This window comes from Rhinoderma darwinii, chromosome 3 (assembly GCF_050947455.1).
Source record: "Rhinoderma darwinii isolate aRhiDar2 chromosome 3, aRhiDar2.hap1, whole genome shotgun sequence".
Lineage (NCBI taxonomy): Eukaryota > Metazoa > Chordata > Amphibia > Anura > Rhinodermatidae > Rhinoderma > Rhinoderma darwinii.
Window position 1 is genome coordinate 298,487,664 of NC_134689.1, and position 25,862 is coordinate 298,513,525.

The 25,862-nt window shown below is 43.7% G+C and overlaps 1 protein-coding gene across 1 annotated transcript in view; it reads right to left on the reverse strand.

The window, feature by feature from the left end:
- ELL3 (elongation factor for RNA polymerase II 3) overlaps nt 1-17,553 on the reverse strand; it is a 100,236-nt gene extending 82,683 nt beyond the window's left edge. Inside the window, exons 1-2 of the mRNA XM_075855255.1 lie at nt 17,398-17,553; nt 1,576-1,629 (exon numbers count right to left, since the gene is read on the reverse strand). Coding sequence (XP_075711370.1) covers nt 1,576-1,629; nt 17,398-17,535 — 192 coding nt within the window. The 5' untranslated portion in view covers nt 17,536-17,553. The remainder of the gene's footprint in view (nt 1-1,575; nt 1,630-17,397) is intronic.
- Nucleotides 17,554-25,862: the final 8,309 nt, after the last annotated feature.

Consider the following 25,862-nt stretch of genomic DNA (forward strand, 5'->3'; position numbering starts at 1 on the left):
CAAAGCTTGAGAATAATTCCTAGATGTCTTAAGCTAGTCGTACACATTAGATATCTGACGACCAAACGTCAAGATAATCAGAGAAGTCGGGATAATCCACTGCCAGAGACTTCTGGCAGCTGCTTAACTCCCACAGAGGACAAAGGATCAGACATTGCAATTCTTCTTTCTCCGGATGGCTACCCCCATACACATTAGATTGTTGTCCGATCTCACCAAAATCTGTGTTGACTTTTAACTAATGTTTATGAAAAGCTTTACAGTCATGTCAAACAGTAAGACGGAGCGACATCTTTTCCCTGTAGTGTGAATAACAAATTGTAGCCACCATACATATTTTTTTGAGTCATCTACATAGGTAAATATAGAGTTAATCAGGTGTCTCAAGACCACCCAAGTCAGGCAGGCTATAAGGAACAAATAAAAGAGAAAGCAACGCCTTGTAAGGAGATAGTCCTAGATATGACTGTAGTCTAAATACATATAAGCATGAGTCATGTACGCCTTGCTGCCTTCATATTTATTCCTTTATTAGTGTAGTATTATCAACTTGCAACCTGTCCTACTGGAACATAGTCTATTGTTTTCTGATTGCCTCTTAAAGTGGTTGTCTCATGTAGACAATCCCTGTGCTTATTTTCCTTATTAGGGCATATGGACATCATGAGCGGGGTCCCTTGCTCGGGATGAGAGGCTACCGTTCTGGCGATCTCCAGCTGTCCTTGTATTACAAGGTTGGCCATTCATCTGAATGTCTATTATGTAATACTACATTTTTGCTGCAGAGGAAATGCTGTACTGACCGCCGCTTCCCCGGGTAAATAAGCTGTTTGCCGGGAGTGCTGGGAGCAGGGTCTAGAATGATCTGTTGACCACCCCAGGGGCAGCATACTGAGACAACCCCTTTAAGGCCAACTCTCCAAAGTTTTCTAACAAGAATGACGAATAAAACAATGATAGATAAAACCCTAATTGCAAGGGCGTACATACCATAGAGGCAGGCCATGTGGTTGCTATTGGGCCCTTGGAGAAAGGGGCATAGCCCTGGTTGGTCCAATCTCATTTGTTATTGAGTGGTAGGAACCTATGCAGGTCTACCCACTACAGCGGCACTGCATTATGAGCAAACAAGGGTCATGAAAATGATGTGGAGTTGGAAACAAACTCCAAGTCCTTCTGTCCTGGGTAAAAAAACTCCAAGTCCTTCTGCCCATAATGGGAGACACTGTTTCATTTTTGCTATAGGTCCCCTCTTTTTTATGGAGCCTGCCAAACAGGTTGAACACTACTAGATAATTCCTTACATTTTCCAATATGAGTTAACACCCAAACAGACTGTAAATTGTTATAACTGTTACATTGGTAGAAGAAAATAAAAGTTGTAGTCTAATTGTTCTTAAATTACTATGAACCCCACTGTGTTTCTAATTCCAATTTCTAGTCCTAAGGTTCTCTTTATCATAAAGGAGTATTCATTGCAAGAGGTAATTTTCTGAGATACACAAGTTAAGACAACCAAAATCTTGTCATTAGCATATCCTTTTTAATCATTGTATCATGAGAAAGGTTACTCACCCCCTGGTTTCCCTGGAATGTGATCACAGGCTGTGGCAATGAGGCTCCTGAACCCTTCATAAAAGAGAAGACATAAGTCACTGAACAGAGATGTCAACTTGCAAGTAATAAAGAGTAGAGTTGATTTCGTCTTTAATCACAGTGGTAAGGCAGCATTGTTAAGTAGTGAGGCAGCATAAACTTTATTTGGGTCAGTAATGTTGGTCTCTAAATTTAGAACGATTGACGCATATGAACAGATTTTGTGTATTGAAAACATTTTAGCATAATAGTGTAAAGGCTATGAAGCAACTTTGCAAATCAGGCATTGTCAAAAAACATATTAGATGACATGTTTTGTTTATACAGCATCAATGCAGTCCTATGTTAATACATGTGTTACACTATTCCTATTGCCCCCTCTTCTTGTTGTCCTACTGTCGGTTAACAAGAATGGAAGGCAGAAGGAGTGGAGTAACACATGATTACAGCATCAGACAACACATAGGGTTTGTTAGTAGTCTGTTACCATGGAGACACAAGATCTGTACACACAGAACAGTTTCATTTTACACACATGGGAGCATTAAAAAAAATTGGTTGGAAAAGTGTACATATCTTTTGAAAGTAGAAGAGAGAGTAATAGACACCATGCTCAATGACCACAATAATCTCTATAAAGCTGTTATACTTTATATGTTAAAGAGGATCTAGTTACTTTCTTATCAGAAAGGCAAAAATAACTGCACTATGAATTCCATAAATCTTATATGGTATGGCTGCAAACAACAGGCTAGTGAAATTTTATATATTGCCGATAGTTGTTTCTTTCCCCACCTAAAGCAAACACAATGAACCACTTCACACTGCAGTCAATATTGTTGCTCATACGCGTCATTTTCCACATTAATTAATTATTGACTTCAGAAATAATTCTGTGTGCTGTTCATTTATCCAAGTCTGTATATTAATCATAAAAATAGTTTGGGCTACAGACATTCAGAACTACCTCAGTCTCATTATGATTTGTAAAGAGTATATATCCTCCGCCAGGGATCCCTCAAAGAGAACACTCATAAAGCTTTCAATTATACCCCTCTTCTCTAATCCTCTCTCCTATATTTGACAAAAAAACAAAAAACTTTAATATGTGAACTAGGCCTTAGCAAATGTTGTTGTTTTTTGCCAGTAGTCCCCTAGCCTAACTGCAATTTTTTTATTCTGACCCTGCCCTCTATGATCATCTGCTATCTTGGTACTTATGCTATATCATGGATGGTCTTCTGTGCTACATAGAATAACTACTAATGATCACAACTATTGTGTCAATCACAGGGGTGAAAATATTACTCTAGACGTTTAGAGCCGGTTATGCCAATCTAGGTACCAGTTTATATTTTTTGCTTAGTAGTTGGGTATTAAGAATATCCATAGAACTTCCTAGGCACCAGTAGCAAATTTCTAGGAACATTAGCTAAGGCTGGCCATACATTTTCGATAGCTGTCGGCCAAACGATGGTTTCAACCAATAGCTATTCCTAACGACTCACCCATATGCTCGACCAGGCCAAGCGTGCATGTGTTTCCAATAGGGAGAAGGGAGAAAGCTTATCTCCTTATGAAATTCAACAGTCTGATCCTTTTCTCCCCCCCGACAACTGCCGTCTCGGGACAGTCGGGCGCCACCATACACATTAGGTGGTCCTAAAATCAGCCGATTCGGCCGACATACATCTAATGTGTTTGACCAGCTTAACTGCCACCTGGAATTTGTCATGTTCTAGTCTTTTACATGTAAAGGAAGTTACAGTAACAAAAATTCAGGTAATGAGCAGGAGTCATCAGAACACATAGAGGGGAGTAGTGTGTTTCAATTTATCTTTGTTGTTATTAGGTTACAGAAAACTGTTGTTTTGGGCCATCTTCTGCCCTTAAACGCTATGTAAACCTTTAAAATAGTTTTGGTTTTCTTTAAATAAAAATGTTCATCAGTGTGATTGGTGCAATGTTCAAAATAATTTTTATAAAAATGTTTTTTTACTTTTTAAGATACAGCAGCTTTGTATACTGTATACAGAGCAGTTGTATCTAGCGCTGAAACCTGTATCTGTCAGGTCCGCGGAACTGACGGGTTCAGTGCCAGTGTGTCCTGCGTGTCTCTGACATGAAGGATCAAGCTGCTATCGATCACATCCAAGTTCATAACATAGAAGTGATCGATTACAGGTGGATCCTGCGTGGACCCACTGACACTGAACCCATCAGTCTCGCGGACCTGACGGATTCAGGTTTTAGCGCACGATACAGCTGCTCTATTTACAGAATACAAAGCAGCTGTATCTCAAAAAGTAAAAATAATTTTTAATAAAAAGTATTTTGAAAGATGCACCAATCACACTGATAGACATTTAAAAAAAAAAAAAAAAATGGCAACAATTCACATTATTACAGCGTTTTTTCTCATTCTCATACCTGGGCTTCACCCAAAAACAGTTGCTAAATGTTTATAGCTTCTTATCAATATCTGTGTAATCTTCACATTACATAAAATCTCCTATTGGTTATAATAAACTGATGACAATGCTAAATTCTAATATATTGTTTTACATACAAACACATAAAAATACATCAGGGTAGGCACAGTATGGTGCATTTCAATTCACCAAAGCTTCCCTGCCAGCCCATTACTTGGTAATAGACTATTTTACAAAATGATATGTCCCTGACATATTTTGGGACTGGCAATAGGAGGGATTCTGTCAATGCCAGTATATTTGCATGCAATGCCTTAATATTATAGGTGAAGTATCTCCTTACTGGTAGTATTCTTTACATTAGCACTGACCACCTCTCCTGAAACCTGCAGTCTAAGAAAGAATATAGAATTACTGTGTGACTACAGACGCGTTACAAAATGTCCTTAAGCATAAATAATGATTAAAGAAAGCTTTTATAATTAGCAAGAAGTCCAGGTAATATTTCACGCTGCGACCCAGTTACTAGGCACACAGAAGGGCAGCAGGAAGCTCTCTTGAGCAATCCTAGGCTCAGTTTCTGATTGATTGGCAGGTAGAAAGATACAGTTTGTACACAAAGGTGTTTCAGCCAGGCAACCCTGCCAGCGACACTGTAATTATCAGTTCTTTCGCTGCCTGATTTTTAATTATACCTGATCTAATGTTTTATTGTCGCTAAATATATGTATGTCTCACAAAGCAGATTTAGCAACACAACAGGTGAATCAGGTAGAGATGGCTTCTTCACAGAAAGGGCATAGTTGTCATAGAGGAGGGCCGTGGTGCTGCTACAGAGCCTGTAAAAGAGGGGGACTAATGCTCTCAGCCATCACCGTAATTACTTATTCTGTCCAGATGAACCCGCAGATATAACAACGACAAGCACCGACCCAGCCATGAGCACAAATGGGTTTGGCAGATACCAGGAGAACACTACATACCGGAGTATATAATGCCTTCTGTAAAATTTGGTGGAGGAGGGATAATGGTCTTCTGTTTTTCAGGGGTTGGCCTGAGCCTCATATATCTAGTGAAGGGAAATCTTAATGCTTCAGAATACCAAGACATTTAGGACAATTGTAGCGTCCAACATTGTGGGAACAGTTTGTGGAAGACCCTTTTCTGTTCCAGCATGACTTTGCCCCAGTGCACAGCGCAAGGTCCATAAAGGCATGGTTTGATGAAGGAACTTGAGTAACCTGCGCAGCGCCCTGACCTCAACCCTATCGAACACCTTTGAGATGAATTGGAACGTCAATTGCGCAAATCAATAAATTGTAAAACAATATCACAAATAGCCCTTCCTGACATTTTAAAATAACAAGAGCACAAGCAATTTTATTATCTCAGTCGGCTGCAGTGTGGTTTCTATTATCAAGCAGCTTTTTCTGCTTTTATTACGTCACAAGGATGACTCATACAAACAGCTGCTAGGAACATGTCAGATTGTAATGAAGGGTAGATAGATGTTGCAGCAGGCTCTCTGATTCTATCAGTGTCCATATATACCTATGCTGTACGGTACAAGTGGCACGCTCTTCTCTATGTACAGCAGAATACGTTACTGCTATATAGAAAAAAAGAGTAATAGCAATAAAGTTAGAGCTATTCAAATAATAACATGATATTAAGCAATTTATAGCTCTTCCACAATATGAATAATTCTTTGACTATTTTTTTCAAATTGATATTTTTCAAATATGAATATTGTAATAAAAAAGGAAAAATTGGATGTGTCACTGCAAACCTATTGCCTAATGGTCACTAATGGTGTGCTGAATTGTATGTGACACAGGATGAAAGATATAGTTGGGTTTAGCACCTGATTTATCAACCACTGGTTAATTATTACTATTATTTTATGACTGTTACATCAGTTTGTTTCATTATAATAAACTGGAGAGTAATCTAAGATACACTATATGGACAAAAGTATTAGGACACCTACACATTACAACTACAAGAGCTTTTATGACTTCCCATTCTAACGCCTCATGCACACGACCGTGTGAGCCGGCCGAGTCCCGTCAGTGATCCGAGGAAAGATAGAGCATGTCCTATCTTTCCTCGGATCGGAGACTCGGATCATTTTTCATGGACCCGATTGACCCGCTAAGTGCTTGGGTTCGTGAAGACTATCGGGTGCCAGTCGAATGCCGTCAAAAATGGCCTGAGTGGCACAATGGTCGTGTGCATGAGGCATTAATCCATAGGCATTAATAAAGTGTTGGTCCACCTTGGCAGCTAAAACATCTTCCACTGTTCTTGGAAGGCTTTCTACAAGATTCTGGTGTGTGTCTGTGGGAATTGTTGCCTATTCATCCAGAAGAGCATTTGTGAGTTCAGACACTGATGAGAGGGTCTGGCTCATAATCTCCGTTCTAATTCATCCCAAAGGTGATCGATGTAGTTGAGGTCAGGGCTCTGTGTGGGTCAGTCAAGTTCTTCCACAACAAACTCAACCAACCATGTCTTCATGGACCTTGCTTTGTACACTGGGGCACAGTCATGATGGTACAGAAAAGGGCTTTCCCCAAACTTTTTCCACAAATTTGGAAGCAAACGATTGTCAGAAATGTCTTATGAATTAAGATTTCTCTTCACTGGAACTAAGGGGCATTGGCCATATCCTAAAAACCAACCCCATAGCATTATCTCTCCTCCACCAAATTTACAGTTGGCACAATGCAGTCAGGCAGGTAACGTTTCCCTGGCATCCGCCAAACCCAGACTCGTCCATCAGACTGCCAGATAGCGCCAAACCCAGACTCGTCCATCAGACTGCCAGATAGAGAAGGGTGATTTGTCACTCCACAGAACACGTTTCCACTGCTACAGAGTCTAGTGGTGGCGTACTTTACACCACTTCTTCCGACGCTTGATATTGTGCTTGGTGATGTAAGACTTGCGCACAGCTGCAGTTTTTGTGCGGATGTTAATGCCAGAGGAGGTTTGGAACTCAATTATTGAGTTAGAAGAGCGTTGTGAACTTTTGTGCCCTATGAGCCTCAGCACTCGGTGACCTCCCCCCCCCCTCTATAACTTTACATGTTCTACTACTTTGTGGCTGAGTTGCTCTGGTTCCTAAACGCTTCCACTTTGCATTAATACCTCTCAAAGTTAATCGTGGAATATCTAGGAGGAAATCAATTTCAAACTGACTTGTTGCAACAGTGGCATCCTATAAGGCCTCATGCACACGACCTTGTTTTTGCGGCCGCAATTCCCCCGAAAATCCACGGGAGAATTGCGGCCCCATTCTTTTCTATGGGGCCGTGCACACGACCGTAGTTTTTGCGGTCCGTGCACGGCCCGGGAGCCCGGACCGCAGAAAGAACGGGAATGTCTTATTACGGCCCGGTTCTGCGGTCCGGGCTCATTGAAAACAATGGCCGCGGCCATGTGCATGTGCGGGCGGCCTGCGGCTGACAGTCCGCTGACAGTCCGCAGCCGGCCGACCCGAAAATCACGGCCGTGCACACGGCTACGGTCGTGTGCATGAGGCCTTACAGTACCATGCTGGAATTCACTCAGCTCTTTATAATGATCCATTTTTTCGCAAATGTTTGTAAAGGCAGACTGCATGGCTAGGTGCTGTGGCAATGGGACTGAATGAAATACCTGAACTCAAAGATGAGTTGTGTCCCAATACTTTTGTCCATATTGTGTATGTGTCCTGATTAAATGCATGTGCTTGACTTTTCTAACTATTTCTGTATTCCTGTTCCCTGTGTGTTCCCAATTCACACTGTATTGTATGGGCAGATAACTGTTTTTACTGCCGCTTTAGAAATATTTGAATAGTTTATGTATAAAAGACAGTTTTCCTGCATAATTTTTAACTTTTATTGGTGCACATTTACATCATATCAAAGCATAAAGGGAATAGTTAGATATAAATGTTGATGTTTACTTTGGCCAAAAACATATAGTAGGTGACTAAGTAGATTGTGATCCATCGTTTTGGGTTGACTTCTAACGCCATAAGGCCTTGTTCACACAGAGTTTTTTTGCAGGAGGAAAATTCTGTCTCAAAATTCCGTTTGGGATTTCGAGGCAGATTTTGACCTGCCTGCACGCAGTTTGCCGCAGCGTTTTTCGCTCGTGCCCATTGAGTGTAACGGGCAAAAAATGCTGCGAAATACGCTTTCTCTGCCTCCCATTGATGTCAATGGGAGGTCAGAGGCGTAAACGCCGGAAGGTAGGGCATGACTCTTCTTTTTACCGCGAGACGGTTTTTCCGCTCACGGTAAAAAAATGCCTCCGCCTCCCATCTGAAATTATTTTCTACCTGCACCCTGATAATTATCACATTACTCACAAATCCATTGTTGGAGTGACACCATCAGCTTTTATTTTATAACCACTGTCTTTCTGGGCAAACTTCCTCCTATCAGCTGCAAAGTTGCAGTTAAAGGCTATGTAAACCTTTGAAAGGCATTTTTAAAAAAAAATAAAAAGGACAATCAGTGTTAATGGTGGAACTTTATAAATCGTTTTTATTAAAAATGTGTTTTACTTTTTGAGATACAGCTGCTCTGTATTCTTTATACAGAGCAGCTGTATCTAGCACTAAATCCTGTTCCCCTCAGGTCCGCGGGACTGACGGGTTCAGTGAAAGCGGATACTGCGTGTCATAACTTAGATGTGATAGATTACAGGAGGATCCTGCGTGTCTGACCTGTTGACACTGGACCCGTCAGGTCTGCGGGACTAATGGATTCAGGTCTTAGAGAAAGATACAGCTGCTCTGTATAGAGAATACAGAGCAGCTGTATCTCAAAAAGTTACAATTATTTTTAATAAAAACTATATATAAAGTTGCACCAATCACACTGATTGTCCTTTTTATTTAAAAAAAAATGTCTTTCAAAGGTTTACATAACTTTTAAGCATTTAACACCATGTTGAACATAAAACATTCCACTAAACAAACCAGTTGTGGGCTGTCATGTAGTAACACAACTGATAATATCATGATAAATATGAGAACAGTTCTTTATGAGCCAGACTCTTAACAGGGGTAAATAACCTTCAGAATCTCTTAACAGATCTCTCTACAGCTATGAGTCTGGAAACAGAAGAGCTAGTGGTTGCTTCATTTTATTACTGTTCACGGCTGAAGCTATTTTAAAAGACATGACATAGAGAAAATTTACATTTTGTAATAACATCGATATATGCTTTTAAACATAAACTTCCTCAATGTTTCCTCAAGGACTGTTTTCACGTTCACTGGCTAAAAGTGAAGCATGTTCTTTCAACAAATACTGACTTAGGCCTTATTCACACGAGCATTGAATACGTCCGTGTGATGGCTGTTAAAACAACGGCCGTCACACGGACATGTTTTTCATTGGGACCGTTCACACAGCCATTGTTTCAACAGACCGTGGGAAGGGTCCAGTGAAAAATAGAACCTGTCTTATTATCTCGTGTTTTCGCGGATCCCTCCATAGGCTCATGTCTATGGGAAACCGTGAAAATGGGAGCTGCACGGGGGCACTTCGGACGTAAAAAAACTTCACGCTTTTTACGTCTGAGTTTTCCCATGCTCGTGTTAATCTAGCCTTATAGTTAATTTTGAAAAATACATTTTATAGCTAATAAGTGGTTAGCCTGACACAGAACATGAGTTACCACCAGGCTATAATGACTTGTAAACTTAAGTACAGCTTTGTAAAGAGAAAAACAAAAAAGGTGTTGTCATGTTCTTATGTGTGGAACGTTTGCTGGCTTTTTTTTGGTTAGCTTTCCTCTCTTTCTACCTGTTTCTTGAGATTTCTCGCTCTCATTTGTTTAACAAGATACCCATTTTCAATTCCAGCACATGCCAAGCCTATATATGGCCTATTCATGTCACTGGTAACATCACAGTCAGTCTGCTTCTATGAACTGCCCATCACCTTGTTGTCCTCCATATTGATTCTGTTACCCTTACTAAGTTCAGTTCCTGGTTCCAAGTCCTGTCCTATTTGAATTATTATTGCATTTGGTCCAACTTCCGCTCTGACAACTCCTAGGTCCAACATCTGGGCATCATCTCCTTCCATTGTACCTTGGTTCTTGGCATCATCCTGTTACTGTTGCCTGCGTTTGTAGTGACATACATAGAAGAGATGGGACCCCAAAAGTAAAGATCAAAATAGCCCCTTCCTCTATTATTGCACCAGGTTTTGTCACTAAGTACAGAAGGATCTGGTGTGGTTTCCTCCTCCTTGACTCTTGGGCCAATTCTCCACCTTCTTGATTGCTTACAATGCAGGTCCTCTAGAGAGGGGGAGTCCTGCACAGGTTCTCAATACCCAGTAGCAAAGGGGACGGGACCAAGCAGGGCTGGGCCCCCACTATACAAGGCTCCCCTAGTAGCCCATTGGCTGCCTCTATATGTATGTTCTTGTTTGTTGCTTTTGCTATTTGTGTCATTATATTGCTGGATTCCAACGGTTTCTGCTTTTTTGTTTTTCTGTCCATTTTTTAATGGTGGCATGACATGTCACTTTTCTGTTGGCTACACTGGTGAGTTCTTAATTCTGATCATTTGACAGCTGGTCAGAAGATAGCAGTGTTATCTAGAGCTATCTGTGCTGGCTCGCTGTCACATGAAAAGCTTACTGGAGATGAAAAGTCCCATTCAAATCTTACTTACCAAACCTAATCTTCCCACCACAGTGCCAGTTGGTCAAAATAAGTGACCACTTTCCTGGCACCCAATTGAAGCAGATGCTGACTCTACAACCAGTGATCTAAATGGCTATAAAACTATGGGCACGAATGGGACACTTGCTGCCAACAATAATCGGTTGCCATATTTTGAGTGCATTTACCGACATACGAGATTATTAACATATCTGGCATCTTGGCTATTTCAAGGTCACAATGTACTAAGGTATTGGCTAAGACAAGGGAACATGTGTGGCCAGCAGGTCACAGTTATTTCCATCTACAATTTTCATTAGCAGCATTAGAGTCAAACACAGAGATAAGAGACTACAAACATTGTTGCTTGTGCTTAAGAGAAGACCCATCGTTTTTTAATTTTCTATTAATCAATTCATTTTAGCAGCCTAATAATAATAATTAACTTTTGTTCTTTAATCATAGTGGTATTTATAATAATAATAATAAATATGCAAATTGTGCCACTATTTTGAAAACTAGGCAGGCCCGGCATAAATAGAGCTTACCCTACCCAGATTCTTCTCTAGTGCACTGCCGGTCAGTGCAGATGGCGAAGACACTCAGGATAGCCAAATTCACATTTTTTGTGAAAATGTTTAGAATGGGGGGAGGGGCTGCAAGTGAGTATCCAGAGTCCGAGAGGCCCACTCTATATAAATTTACAAAGGTTCATGCTTTCTACTTTTACATACTGTCAATTTCAACGTTTTTATTATGCAAAACATAAAAGTGACAAATGTGTTCTGCAGTGGCGTAACTACCACCGTAGCAGCAGTAGCGACTGCTACGGGGCCCGCGGCATGAGGGGGCCCGTGTCGCCTGCCGGCACGGGCCCCCACCATGGCCGGAGGCTCCGCTAGCAGCCGCTATGGCTGCTACAGCGGGACGCCACTGAACACTATGGCAGAGCAGGGAGGTATCTCCCCGCTCTGCCATTAAACAAAAGACATGTATCCCCTATCCACAGGACAGGGGATACATGTGTGATCGCTGGCATTGATAGGGAGAACGGGGGACTGAAAGTCCCCTGAAGTTCTCCATTACAAACCTCGGACTTCCGGGGTCTGTGTCGGCAGCTCCGTAGAAATGAATGGAGCGCCGGTCGCGCTTGTGCACATGCGTGACCAGCGCGCCTTTCATTTTTATTGAGCTGCGCAGACGCAGAGGTTAGTCATGGAGAACTTCAGGGGACTTTCAGTCCCCCGTTCTCCCTATCGCTGCCAGCGATCACACATGTATCCCCTATCCTGTGGATAGGGGATACATGTCTTTTGTAGGACACACAGTAGGTCACATTTTTTTTGGGGGGGGGGCTGTATGGCGTTCCCTACAGGGGGGGGGCACTGTATGGCGTTCCCTACAGGGGGGGCGCTGTATGGCGTTCCCTGCAGGGGGGGGCGCTGTATGGCGTTCCCTATGGTGGGGGGGCTGTATGGCGTTCTCTACAGGGGGGCTGTATGGCGTTCTCTACAGTGGGGGCTGTATGGCGTTAGCGCCATACAGCCCCCTCTGTAGATAACGCCATACAGTCCCCCTGTAGATAACGCCATACAGTCCCCCTGTAGATAACGCCACACAGCCCCCCTGTAGATAACGCCACACCGTCCCCCCTGTAGATAACACCACACAGTCCCCCCTGTAGATAACTCCACACAGTCCCCCTGTAGATAACGCCACAAAGTCCCCCTGTAGATAACGCCACACAGTCCCCCCTGTAGATAACGCCACACAGTCCCCCCTGTAGATAACGCCACACAGTCCCCCTCTGTAGATAACGCCACACAGTCCCCCCTGTAGATAACGCCACACCGTCCCCCCTGTAGATAACGCCACACCGTCCCCCCTGTAGATAACGCCACACAGTCCCCCCTGTAGATAACGCCACACCGTCCCCCCTGTAGATAACGCCACACCGTCCCCCCTGTAGATAACGCCACACAGTCCCCCCTGTAGGTAACGCCACACCGTCCCCCCTGTAGATAACGCCACACCGTCCCCCCTGTAGATAACGCCACACAGCCCCCCTGTAGATAACGCCACACCGTCCCCCCTGTAGATAACACCACACAGTCCCCCCTGTAGATAACTCCACACAGTCCCCCTGTAGATAACGCCACAAAGTCCCCCCTGTAGATAACGCCACACAGTCCCCCCTGTAGATAACGCCACACAGTCCCCCCTGTAGATAACGCCATACAGTCCCCCTCTGTAGATAACGCCACACAGTCCCCCATGTAGATAACGCCACACCGTCCCCCCTGTAGATAACGCCACACAGTCCCCCCTGTAGATAACGCCACACCGTCCCCCCTGTAGATAACGCCACACCGTCCCCCTGTAGATAACGCCACACAGTCCCCCCTGTAGATAACGCCACACCGTCCCCTGTAGATAACGCCACACCGTCCCCCCTGTAGATAACGCCACACAGTCCCCCCTGTAGATAACTCCACACAGTCCCCCTGTAGATAACGCCACAAAGTCCCCCCTGTAGATAACGCTACACAGTCCCCCCTGTAGATAACGCCACACAGTCCCCCCTGTAGATAACGCCATACAGTCCCCCTCTGTAGATAACGCCACACAGTCCCCCCTGTAGATAACGCCATACAGTCCCCCCTGTAGATAACGCCACACAGTCCCCCTCTGTAGATAACGCCATACAGTCTACAGGGGGGGCTGTATGGCGTTATCTACAGGGGGGCGCTGTATGGCGTTATCTACAGGGGGGACTGTATGGCGTTATCTACAGGGGGGCTGTAGAAAAGGCACTATCTACAAGGGGGGGGGGTTGTGTGACACCCAGGGGAGGGGGGGCCCCAGTCAAAAGTTTGCTATGGGGCCCAGTCTTTCCTAGTTACGCCCCTGGTGTTCTGATTACTTTTCATGGGCTTCAATAGATGATTATCTTTTTGGCTGATTTGACCGACCATCTTTTATTTTGCAGTGTTTGAATGTAGAAATATAATTGTTCAAATAATATTTTCTATGTTATCAGTGTAAACATTAAAATATTACATTTACAACTGCTTCACAACTCTTATCTGTTCCTTATCGTTGTACTTTCCAGTGAAGCGTAAACGAGATATTGGGGTGGAAGACATAAAAGACTGTAGGCGACTGTAGATAGAAAAGAACACCGTCCATTGTTCAAAGCTACAGCAAATGAAATGTTTTCCTTGCTAGTATGAACCAATGTTTATAGGAATTTATATTATTTATTTTATAGCGCCATCATTTCCAGGGCGCTGTACATATGAAAAACAGAGGGTTTTGTGTGCCACACATATTTTAGAATATCACTTGGGTCATAATAAATTTCTCTTATACTACAGAGTGCAACAAATTTTGGGCCCCATTACTCCATTTTTACTGCTGTCTACACATGAGTGGAAGATCAACTCCACTATGGTCTTTCGGAAAAGAGAGGGAGTTGTGTTCTGTAAGAGATACCCAGGCAACCCTCTCACTGCAGATCCCTTGGTAACGTTCACCATGTTCAATGTATATGCTAGGAAAAACTTGTAGTCCTGACGTATGGAACAATTTATCATACACTTGCATACATCGCCCATTAACTCTCGTTGTAGAAAAAAAAAAAAGTATACTGCGCTTTTTAATACAGTAGAAAAAAAAAGTATGCTGATGCATACAACCCAAGCAAATGCCAAAAGGGCACTCTTTTAGGTCGGGCCCATAGAAGTTTATGGGTTGGTTCGGCATGGTGTGATCAGAGCATTTGACCCAAAGGAAGAGAGCTGAGACAAGACCTGATTCTGTGCAAAGTTCAAAGGGCAGGTACCTGACACTGCCCTCCTGAAAGGCTTGGCATGTGCTATGAGATCACCCCTCACTTTTACAGAAATCGGTAACTATCTGTAGAGAGCACATTTAGGAGACCTACAAACCGGTTTTGGGAATTGGCTCTAAACAGTTGAACGTTACACCTATATCCATCTGCCTCAGCCTTCCTTCATGGAGCTTAGCTTCCCTGGAAACCCATCTTCCGCAGAAACTGGCTAATGCCTATGTTCAACACTAACACTACGTTGTGCCACTCGGGCCGTTTTTGCCGGCATCCGCGTGGCACCCGATAGTCTTCACGGACCCATTCACTTTAGCGGGTGAATCGGGTCCGTGAAAAATGGTCAGAGTCTCCGATCCGAGGAAAGATAGAACATGTCCTATCTTTCCTCGGATCACTGACGGGACTCGGACGACGCCTAACTGGTAGAAGGCAGAATATGAACACCACCTAGTGACTACATGCCACATTCAGGAGACAATATTAGAGATAAGAAACCCCAGCTGGGCTGCTTGTGAAATGTAGTTGCTGGGGCATTCGCTATTTGCGCTCCGAAGAGCAGCTGGTTCTGATTAATGTACACTTTGCTGCCTAAACTAAGCAGTTAAACAGTTAATAAGATAAAATGATCACATGTTGTGAGACCGAAAGTTGTCATTTTAATCTTATTTCAGAAACTGAGACTCAGCACAGTAGTAGTAAACATCTGGAGCCCGGGCGGAACAGGTGCCGATACAAGACTAACAGCTTTGGGATTCAAAACGACATGTATATTTCACTATACACGGGCTCGTATATCGCTGCCGTTATTAATAAGACTGCGGTACGTTTGATAAACTGCTGAAAATCCTACATATGGCGCATCTGCATTCCGTATTCATTCAAACATACGGTCATTGCACGTAACATCTGTAAACCTTGGTTAGTAAACGACAGTACTGGACTAAAATAGTCATTGATAAACTGTACTTACTTGGCAAAATAGAAATGCCTTAGAAGATTTCAATGGACACGGTAAGACCTGCGCCCACAATGTTGTGTAGACTGCTGGTAAACTAGAAACATACTAGCCAGGTGACTGCAAGGCATTGTAGACATATGATCAAACGAAGGCCTTGTTTACACAGGGGTTTTGTCTTCAGTTTTAGGCCTTGTTCACACAGTGCAGATTTGCTGCAGATTTTGCATGCATTTTTTAAGCTAAAACCAAAATTGGATCCAGAAGAGCACACCTATAAGACCTTGCTTTATATATTTCTTCTGTTTAGGTTCTGTTCCTGGTTTTGGCTTAAAAAAAAATACATGAAAATCTGCACTGTGTGAATAAGGCTACGTGTATTATGCAGTTTTTTTTTTGTTGTTTTTAAGTCTAATAGTGAAGCCTATGTAAAAAACACCAAACCCAGAGAATGCTTGCGTTTTGAAAAAACGTCACTAACCCAAAAAATGCCACCAAAACACTGTGTATGTAGATTTTTTTATATTTTCCTATAAACTTTAAAGTAACATTTGAACGCAGCATTAATGACCTAAAAGAAGTGCCATAAAAAATGCCGCAAAAAGCTGTGTGTGTATCAGCATGAATAAAAAAAACCAAAAAACAGCATTAACTAATTATATGCCAGGGAGCTCTATAGACGAAAGCAGAAATTCTAAGCACAACTGATATGTGAAGAGCAAAGATCATAACGTAAAAGGAACAGATGTTTAATGTCAGACAGAAGCAGACGGATAGAAGATAAGCCTGGGCTTACACCTGTTCTGTCCTACTATGGACTCGCACCTATCACTGCCCCCACAATATGATCATGGTGACAATAATGGGTAGAATGGCAGGTCAGATATCCATCAGAATGTTTATTTACATATACAATTTATCACAAGCTGACCATAGATCGCTGTACAAAAAACAGCTTATAACACAGGACTCAGGACAAGCAGGACGGGCACTATTCAGGGCAAACACAATGCCAACCTAGAACCACCTTACCCTTATTCATGACTCGGATCTGCACAAAACATGGTCATTGCCCCAATTAGGTTGCCGATCCCATAATAAAGGTTCAATTATAGAGAAAGGGCACCAGAAAGCTGGAAGGTACACCTCAAGTGGCACAACGGTGGAGAACACAGAACATAAGCCAACAGGTGGTAGAGTGTAAATATCAAAGATAAGATATGAAAAGTCCCTTGACTAGGACAGAGCAGATGGGATTGTATTTTTCCCATATGTCAGCAGTAAAGGCACATAATAGCAAAAAAGAAGTTGGGGAATAATACTAAAAAAGAACATACAAAGGAAAGTACAAGGTAAAGATTAGAAGAAGCTCAAGGCTTATTTACATGAAGTGATCAATGAACCAGTAAGAACAACCGTGACGACAATCGGCCCATGTAAATAAGATAAAAAGAGATATTGACTTTAATATTGAGAAATAAAAATATATTGTAACCTGTTTGAGCCCATATAAAATATTAATGATCACCGGGCCAGTTAAGTGTCATTGATACCATACGTATTGAGAAGGGATACAGCAATAATCAACACATAGTATAATAGCTGACAGTATATAGAATGGGCATTAGTATACGGGTAGCATGGCATAACAGATGTGTGGCAAAGTAAAGCTTTTATGCCACATCACACACGTAAGTAAGGGGATGGTAGACATTATTATGCTCTGCAACCTGTGGCTTTTTAGCTGTTGAACTACAACTTCCAGCCTTACCTGACTGTCGGCTGCTGTCATGGCATGCTGGGAGTTGTAGTTGTTCAACAGCTGGTGAGCCTCAGTTTGCAGCATTGAAGTGACACTTGGCAGCTGCCTGTCAGCGGCTTACCTGTCCCTTCTGGAAGTCTCGCAGGCAGCGAAGGGCAGAGTCTGTCAGCTTTAGGTGGAAGAGGCTGAGCCGGGGGCTTTTCCTGGGCTCAGTCCGGTAAGACAGGGTCCCACTCAGCTCTTCCCCTGGCCGAGACATGGCAAGCACTGACAGCCAGCTGCTGGAGCAGGGGAGCTGGAGAGGGCAGCCCAGGGAGGTGTGAGGAGGGCGGAGAGGAGGGTGGGAGGGAGAGATAACAGAGAATGAGGAGGGACACAGAACTGACACTACAAGCAGCAGGAATAGAAACTACAGAGATACCAAATACATGACGGTTCTGACTGGGAACATGCCACGATATGCTACGATATCGCTCTTAACCCCTTAACCACCGGAGTGAGTGTGCTGCTTCTCAATGTTCAGGCACTTTTTCTACTGATTGTGTCCCGTCGTGAGATAACAGTTCTAACTTGCATTATCTTTATGTGGCACACAGGGCTGTTTTATGTATCATTCTGAGGCCTCCTGCTTCACAAACAGAATTTTTCTGGCAAACTGCACCAAAAAAACACTTCTAAAAACGCTAGTGTTATTAAAATGTAACATGCGTTTTTGGTGCAGTTTTTCCCTTTTGGTGTCATTTTGTAAAAGCTTTTTTCTCTGGCGTTTTTTAAGTCCTATAGAGAAGCCCATGGGGAAAAGCGCATGAAAAAAATACCATACCCAGAGCATGCTGCATTTGGAATACTGACACACAAAAATTGGCTAAAAAAAACACCTCACAAATTTCCTTCAAAAACACCACAAACCAAAAGGTAGTTGTGTGTGGAGCATTTGATATTTTACTATAAACTGGTAACCTATGTCCTCAGTAAAAGCAAATGACTACAAAGCGCTCCTAAAAAAAAAAAAGCCCTACAAAAAGCAGCAAAACACTGCATGTGAATCCAGCTTTAGGGCACTTTCAGACGTGGCAGAATTTTTCCGCTGCAAATGTTGGTGCAGATTTGGGGCAATTACGCAACGAATCTGCACCAATATTTGACAGGTAATTCAGACGTTGCAGAAAACACAGCGGACTTGCCACAGATTTCAGTTTTTGCTTTGCAAAGGCTGAAATACGCAGTGAAATTACGCTTCTTCTCCGCAACAGCCATTGTATGCTGCGGACTGAAAATTCCGCACTGCAGCCTATGGTCCACAGCTGAGTTTTCCGCAACGTCTGCACGAAAATAAATAAAAAGGTGTGGAAACCAATGGACAAACTGTCTGCTAAGGATTTCCACTGCGGACTGTCCGCAGTGGAAATCCACAGCAATTCTGCCACGTCTGAATGTGCCCTTAGGGTATGTTCACACGCTAAGTAAAAAACTGTTGTAAAATACGGAGCTGTTTTCAAGGGAAAACAGCCTCTGATTTTCAGCCGTTTTTTAAGCATCAAGCGTTTTTTGATGCGTTTTTTTACGGACGTTTTTGGAGCTGTTTTTCTATTGACACAAAGAAAAACGGTGCCAAAAACAGCTCAAGAAGTGACATGCACTTCTTTTTACGAAGCTTTTTTTTACGGGCCGTTTTTAGAAACGGCCACGTAAAAACCGCCTCGTCGGAACGGAACGCATTTTTCCAATTGAAATCAATGGGCAGAAGTACTCTGTTGTTTCATCACTCGACAAATTGTCTTGGTTTATCCAAATCGCATAAATAAAAAGGTTCTAAAAGGAATAGGTTTCAACAGTATCTGGAAAGTGTACCGTTTTATGACGAAGGTTGGCATACCTAGAAAGTGTTCCTATTTTGGAGGGACAGTCCCTACTTTTCACCAAAATCCCTTTGTTCCTCTTTAAACTTCCCTCACTGCGACCTGATTAATAGATTTGCATTAATTCATTTACTATGTTACTCCACAAAGTGTCAATCTCCTTTCTAGCTGCACATTATTTCATGATTTCATGCAATTTGGACTCTAAAATGTCCATATTCAGATATTTTTTGCTCTAATGTGTTTATGAAAACTTTAGATGTGCAGATTTTTCACACAATGAACTAGAGAAGTGTTTCCCAAACTGTGGGTCGTGACCCCCTGGGGGGTCATGTGAGGACCTCCGAGGGGTTGCAAGCCACTTACTGATGTCCCGGTTATAATTGTATCAGAACGTAGATACAGTTTAATTCAATGCTGGAGCAAGGAGCTGACGGCTCCTTGCTCCAGCATTCACTATGCTGTGAGCGGATTGGCACAGACAGGCGCAATGTAGTGACGTAATCGTACCTGTCTGCGCACAGCCACACACTGCACAGACCGAAGGAGTAGAAGGGGCATTATACTGTGGGGAGGGCAGCTATAGGACCATTATACTGTGTGGGGCAGCTTTACGGGCATTATACTGTGTAGAGAGGCACTATAGGGGCATTATACTGGAGGGGACGGCTGTAGGGGCATTATACTGTGTGGGGCAGCTATAGGGGCATTATACTGTGTAGAGAGGCACTATAGGGGCATTAAACTGGAGGGGACAGCTGTAGAGGCATTATACTGTGCGGGGCAGCTATAGGGGCAATATACTGTGTGGCGGCACTAAGGGGTCATTATACTGTGTAGAGAGGCACTATAGGGGCATTATACTGGAGGGGACGGCTGTAGGGGCATTATACTGTGTGGGGCAGCTATAGGGGCATTATACTGTGTAGAGAGGCACTATAGGGGCATTAAACTGGAGGGGACAGCTGTAGAGGCATTATACTGTGCGGGGCAGCTATAGGGGCAATATACTGTGTGGCGGCACTAAGGGGTCATTATACTGTGTAGAGGCAGCAATGGGGGTATTATACTGTATGGGGAGACACTATAGGGGCATTATACTGTGTGGGGGCAGCTTTAGGGACATTATCCTGTGTGGAAGAAGCTATAGGGGCAGCTATAAGAGCATTATACTGTGTGGGGACCACTAAGGGGTCATTATACTGTGTGGGGACCACTAAGGGGTCATTATACTGTGTGGGGGCCCACTGGGTTGGGGCCCACTCAGATGTGTTTGGCTCCCTAATCAATGCCTCCGATGGCCATGATGGACGGGTCGGGTCACATGACCCACCATCAGCAGCCATAGTCGGGCCTCAGCGACACACAGCAGCAGAATACCTTGAGCCCACCCCATCCCCTGCCCGCACAATTGTCGTTGTTTTCGATGTTGCAGGGACTACTGGATCTAAGTACCGGCATCTAACCACGAATGATGTTGACACATGTAAGATGAAATGGGGCTAAGTACGGTAGTGGGGGGTCCAAAACAGATGTCTTTGCCAAAAGTGGGTCCTGGCCTCAGAAACTTTGAGAACCACTGAACTAGTGTGTCCCTGTGTGATCATCCAAAAGTTGTGGTAGGTATAGGTTAAGGTATCTCATTGTACTCAGACTCTTCTTTCTCTCATCCGTTGTGTTTTCATTTCAGTAGTGAGTGTAGTGAGGCTCTGGAAATGAGTGTATTCATCTCATGGGAAGGGATGCACTTTCCACATGTGTGATTATGTTAGTGAGAACTGAGCTGTTTATGGTGGGGCAATCCATCTTGCCTTACAGGTGCACAGAAAACCCCTGTACTTAGTGGCCTTGTTTGCAGCCAGGCATAGTTTTGTATTTCAGGTAATTCCACCTTTTCAGATTGGCCTGAAGGATATAGGCTGTATTCATTTTCTGTACACAATAGACTATGCATGTGTAATTCATGTATAAATAGGTCATATTTCATAATAGTGCATAGGAGTTATGCAGCATAATGGGGGAAATTTATTAAGACTGATATTTCAGATGCATCTTCATCTAAATAGCGCAGGAGTAAGATGGGCCTAATTTAATAAGAGGCGCACACCTCTTATTAAATTAGGTGCATCTCTGGTCGTCCATGCGTCACTTTCTGGCGTAAATTATAGTAAATTTATCGGGCCGAGGAAGACCACGCCCGTTCCATTAAGCCCACCCACCTTTTAGTAAAGTGGCATGAACGGCGCGAATGCCTAAAAAGTCACACATTTTTTTGGCGCAATTTGCGACTTTTGAGGCATTTACGGCTTTTCTACAACAGAAAACTGGTGTAGAAAAACAGTAAATTCTCCCCATGTGTCCATTAGTTATCTCCTGATCTATGTGTTCATTCATAATAACTGTAGACCAGGGTTGGTGTGCCATGTACATGAATTTGATGTTTATTTGTATGATTTTCTTGGAATTATTTTATTCTGATTCAGCTCGCTTAACTGTGTTCATTAGATCCTGATGCAATACAAAACTAATTTCAGCCTTGTAATAAAAAATACAATAATTAATGCCATTATCCTATTTGGTTGATTTAGTTTCATCATCATCATTATATTTGTAATGGAATATTGTATGGGAAATGTTCTGCTTTTAAGTAATAGTCGCATTAATGCAGATATGTATCATTTTATAATATGTTGGTTTAGTCATCTCTTCATATACGAAGTAACAAAATATATTCCAAAACAGCAATGTGTGCAAGCACGCACGCACACACACACACACACACACACACACACACACACACATATATATATATATATATATATATATATATATATATATATATATATATATATAATACTACAGAGCTGTAAGGACTCATGTGCCCCAATATGATGATGCTCCATTAAGTATCGTATGTTGGAGATATAGAAACGATGTTCCCCTGTACATACATATGGCATATACGATGGAGCATGCCACAAATGTCTGTCAGGTTCATATGTAATTTGTATGAAATAGGAGGCTTATGGAGGTACAGTAGGGCCCCATACATCTCTATAGGTAGAGGCGCGCCATCAATAAGGCAAGGGACAGCATTTTGGCAGATATTCAGTCAGCGTTGGACTGGCCCACCGGATGACTTGAGGATGCCTCAGTGGGCCCAGGAATTGAGCTGGTTCTCTCTGGTTGCGGAGCAGAGAGACATTGGCTTTCTGCTCCGGTGCTTACTCTTGTAGGCCACAGACTGTTCAAGGCCTGTGGCCTACTAGAGGTTTGGAGGACGCAGAGGACATCACTTTGCCAGGCCACGAATAGCAAGCGACCCCATCCGCTCTACATGGGAACAGGGTTAGGTGAGTTTTTCATTTTTATTGGCGCGAATGGGAACCTAACTTTTTTTTGGGGGGGCACAAAGTTGGCCTAACTACTACATCGGAAGCACAGGGGCGGTCTAAATACTAAATCAGCGTCACAAAGGGGGCTTAACTACTATATCAGTGGCACTAAGGGGTCCTAACTACTATATCAACGGCACAAAGGGGGCCTAACTACTATATCGGCGAAATAAAGGGTGCCTAACGACTATAGAGGCAGCAAAAAGGGAGACCTAACTACTATATGGGGAGCACAAAGGGGGCATAACTACTGTATTAGTGGCAGAAAGGGGTCCTAACTACTATATGGGGTCACAAAGGGGACCTAACTACTATATGGGGGCACAAAGGGGTCTAACCAGTGGCTTAACTACCGCTATAGCAGCCGTAGCGGCTGCTACGGGGCCCGCAGCATGAGGGGGCCCGTGCCACCCGCCGGCATGGGCCACCCGATGGACGGGGTGCTCCGCTAGCAGCCGCTATGGCTGCTACAGCGCGACGCCACTGAAGGGGTTGTTCCTACAAAAGACATGCATCCTCTATCCACAGGATAGGGGATGCATGTGTGATTGCTGGGACGCCCAGCGATAAGGAGAACGGGGGACCGAAAGTCCCCCGAAGTTCTCCATGACAAACCTCGGACTTCCGGGGTCTGTCTGCAGCTCCATAGAAATGAATTGTGCAATGATCGTTATTGTGCGCATGCGTGACCAGCGCACCTTTAATTTGTATTGAACTGCGCAGACTCCGGAAGTCCGAGGTTAGTCATGGAGAACTTGGGGGGGCTTTCGGTCCCCCGTTCTCCTTATTGCTGCCAGCGATCACACATGTATCCCCTATCCTGTGGATAGGGGATACATCTCTTTTGTAGGACAAACTATTGGCCATTTATTTTGGGGGGGGGGGCTATATGGCGTTATCTAGGGGGGGGTCTGTATGGCGTTATCTACAGGGGGGTCTGTATGGCGTTATCTACAGGCGGTCTGTATGGCGTTATCTACAGGGGGCTGTACGGCATTATCTACAGGGGGATTGGGGCTGTAAGACGTTATCTACAGGGGGCTGTGTATGGTTCTAACTATAGGGGGCGCTGTGTGATGGAATCTATAGGGAGGCACAATCTACAAGGTGGGGGGTTTTGTGATACCCAGTGGAGGGGGGGGGGCCCAGTCAAAAGTTTTCTATTGGGCCCAGTCTTTCCTAGTTACGCCCCTGGGTCTAACTACTTTATGGGGTCACTAAGGGTCCTAACTACTATATCAGGGGCACAAAAGGGCCTAACTAATATATGGCAGCACAAAGGGGAACCAAACTAATAAATCGGTGGCACTAAGGGGGCCTATTATAGGGGCAGCACAAAGGGGACCTGACTACTATATAGGGGCACAAATGGGGCCTAAATACTATATTTGTCACAAAGGGCTCCTAACTACTATATGGGTCGTAAAGGGGTACCTAACTGCAATATGGGGCACAAAGTGGTCCCAACTACTATACTGGTTCACAAAGGAGTCCTAACTTCTTTATGGGGTCACAAAGGAGGCCCCAACTACTATATGGGGGCACAAAGGGTACCTAAATACTATATAGGAGCAAAAAGGTGGCCTAACTACTATATCAGGACACAAAGGGGGACATAACAGCAATATGGGGGCACAAAGGGGACCTAACTACTGTATGGGAGCACATAGGGGACCTAACTACTTTATGGGGCACAAATGGGGTCCTAACTACTATATAGGGGCACAAATGGGGCCTAACTACTATATGGATCACAAAGAGGGACCTAACGACTATATGGGGGCACAAAGAGGTCCTAACTTCTATATGGAGCACAAAGGAGGACTTAACTACTATATGGGGGCACAAAGGGTACCTAACTACTATATAGGGGCACAAAGGGGGGCTAACTACTATATATCGGCACAAAGGGTACCTAACTACTATATGGGGTCATGAAGGGGACCTAACTACTATATAGGGGCACCAAGAGGGCCTAACTACTATATGGGGCACAACGCGGTCCTAATTACTATGTGGGGTTACAAAGGGGGACCTAACTACAGTATATGGGTGCAGAAGGGTCCTAACTACTATATCGGGACATAAAGGGGGGCTTAACAGCTATATGGGGCACAAAGGGGACCTAGCTACTATATGGGAGCACATAGGGGACCTAACTGCTTTATGGGGCACAAATGGGGTCCTAACTACTATATAGGGGAACAAATGGGGCCTAACTACTATATGGATCACAAAGAGGGACCTAACTATTATATGGGGGCACAAAGAGGTCCTAACTTCTATATGGAGCACAAAGGAGGACATAACTACTATATGGGGCACAAAGGGTACATAACTACTATATAGGGGCACAAAGGGGGGCTAACTACTATATATCGGCACAAAGTGGTCCTAACTACTATATGGGGTCACGAAGGCGACCTAACTACTATATAGTGGCACCAAGAGGTCCTAACTACTATATGGGGCACAAAGCGGTCCTAATTACTATATGGGGTTACAAAGGGGGACCTAACTACTATATTGGGGCAAAAAAAGTCCTAACTTCTATATGGGGTCAAAAAGGGGGACCTAACTACTATATGGGGGTACAAAGGGCTCATAACTACTATATGGGGCCACGGAGGCGTTCTAACGACTATATGGGAGCACAAAGGAGTTTTAACTACTGTATGGGAGCACAAAGGGTCCTAACTACTGTATGGGGGCAGAAAGGGCTCCTAACTATGATATGGGGTCACAAAGGGGGACCTAGCTAGGATATGGCGGCACAGAGAGGACCTAATTACTATATGGGGGCACAAATGGGGTCCTAACTACTATATAGGGGCACAAATGTGGTCTAACTACTGTATGGGGGCATAAAGGGGTCTTAACTTCTATATTGGGTCACAAAGCGGGACCTAGGTACTATATGAGGGTACAAGGGGCACCTAACTACTATATGGGGGCACAAAGGGGGTCCTAATTCTTATATGGTGCACAAAGGAGGACCTAACTACTATATGGGGCCCAAAGGTTACCTAACTACTTTATAGGGGCATAAAGGGGGCCTAACTACTATATATGGGCACAAAGGAGTCCTAACTACTATATGGGATCATGAAGGAGACCTGACTATTATATAGGGGCACAAAGGGGGCCTAACTACTATATGGGGGCACAAAGCGGTCCTAACTACTATATAGGATCACACAGGGGGCCCAACTTCTATATGGGGGCACAAATTGCCGTTTTACTGCAGCCGTGATTTCCCCTGCAGACTCTTTATTCAGTACTTAGTTGAAGCACCTTTGGCAGTGATAACAGCCTCCAGTCTTCTTGGGTAT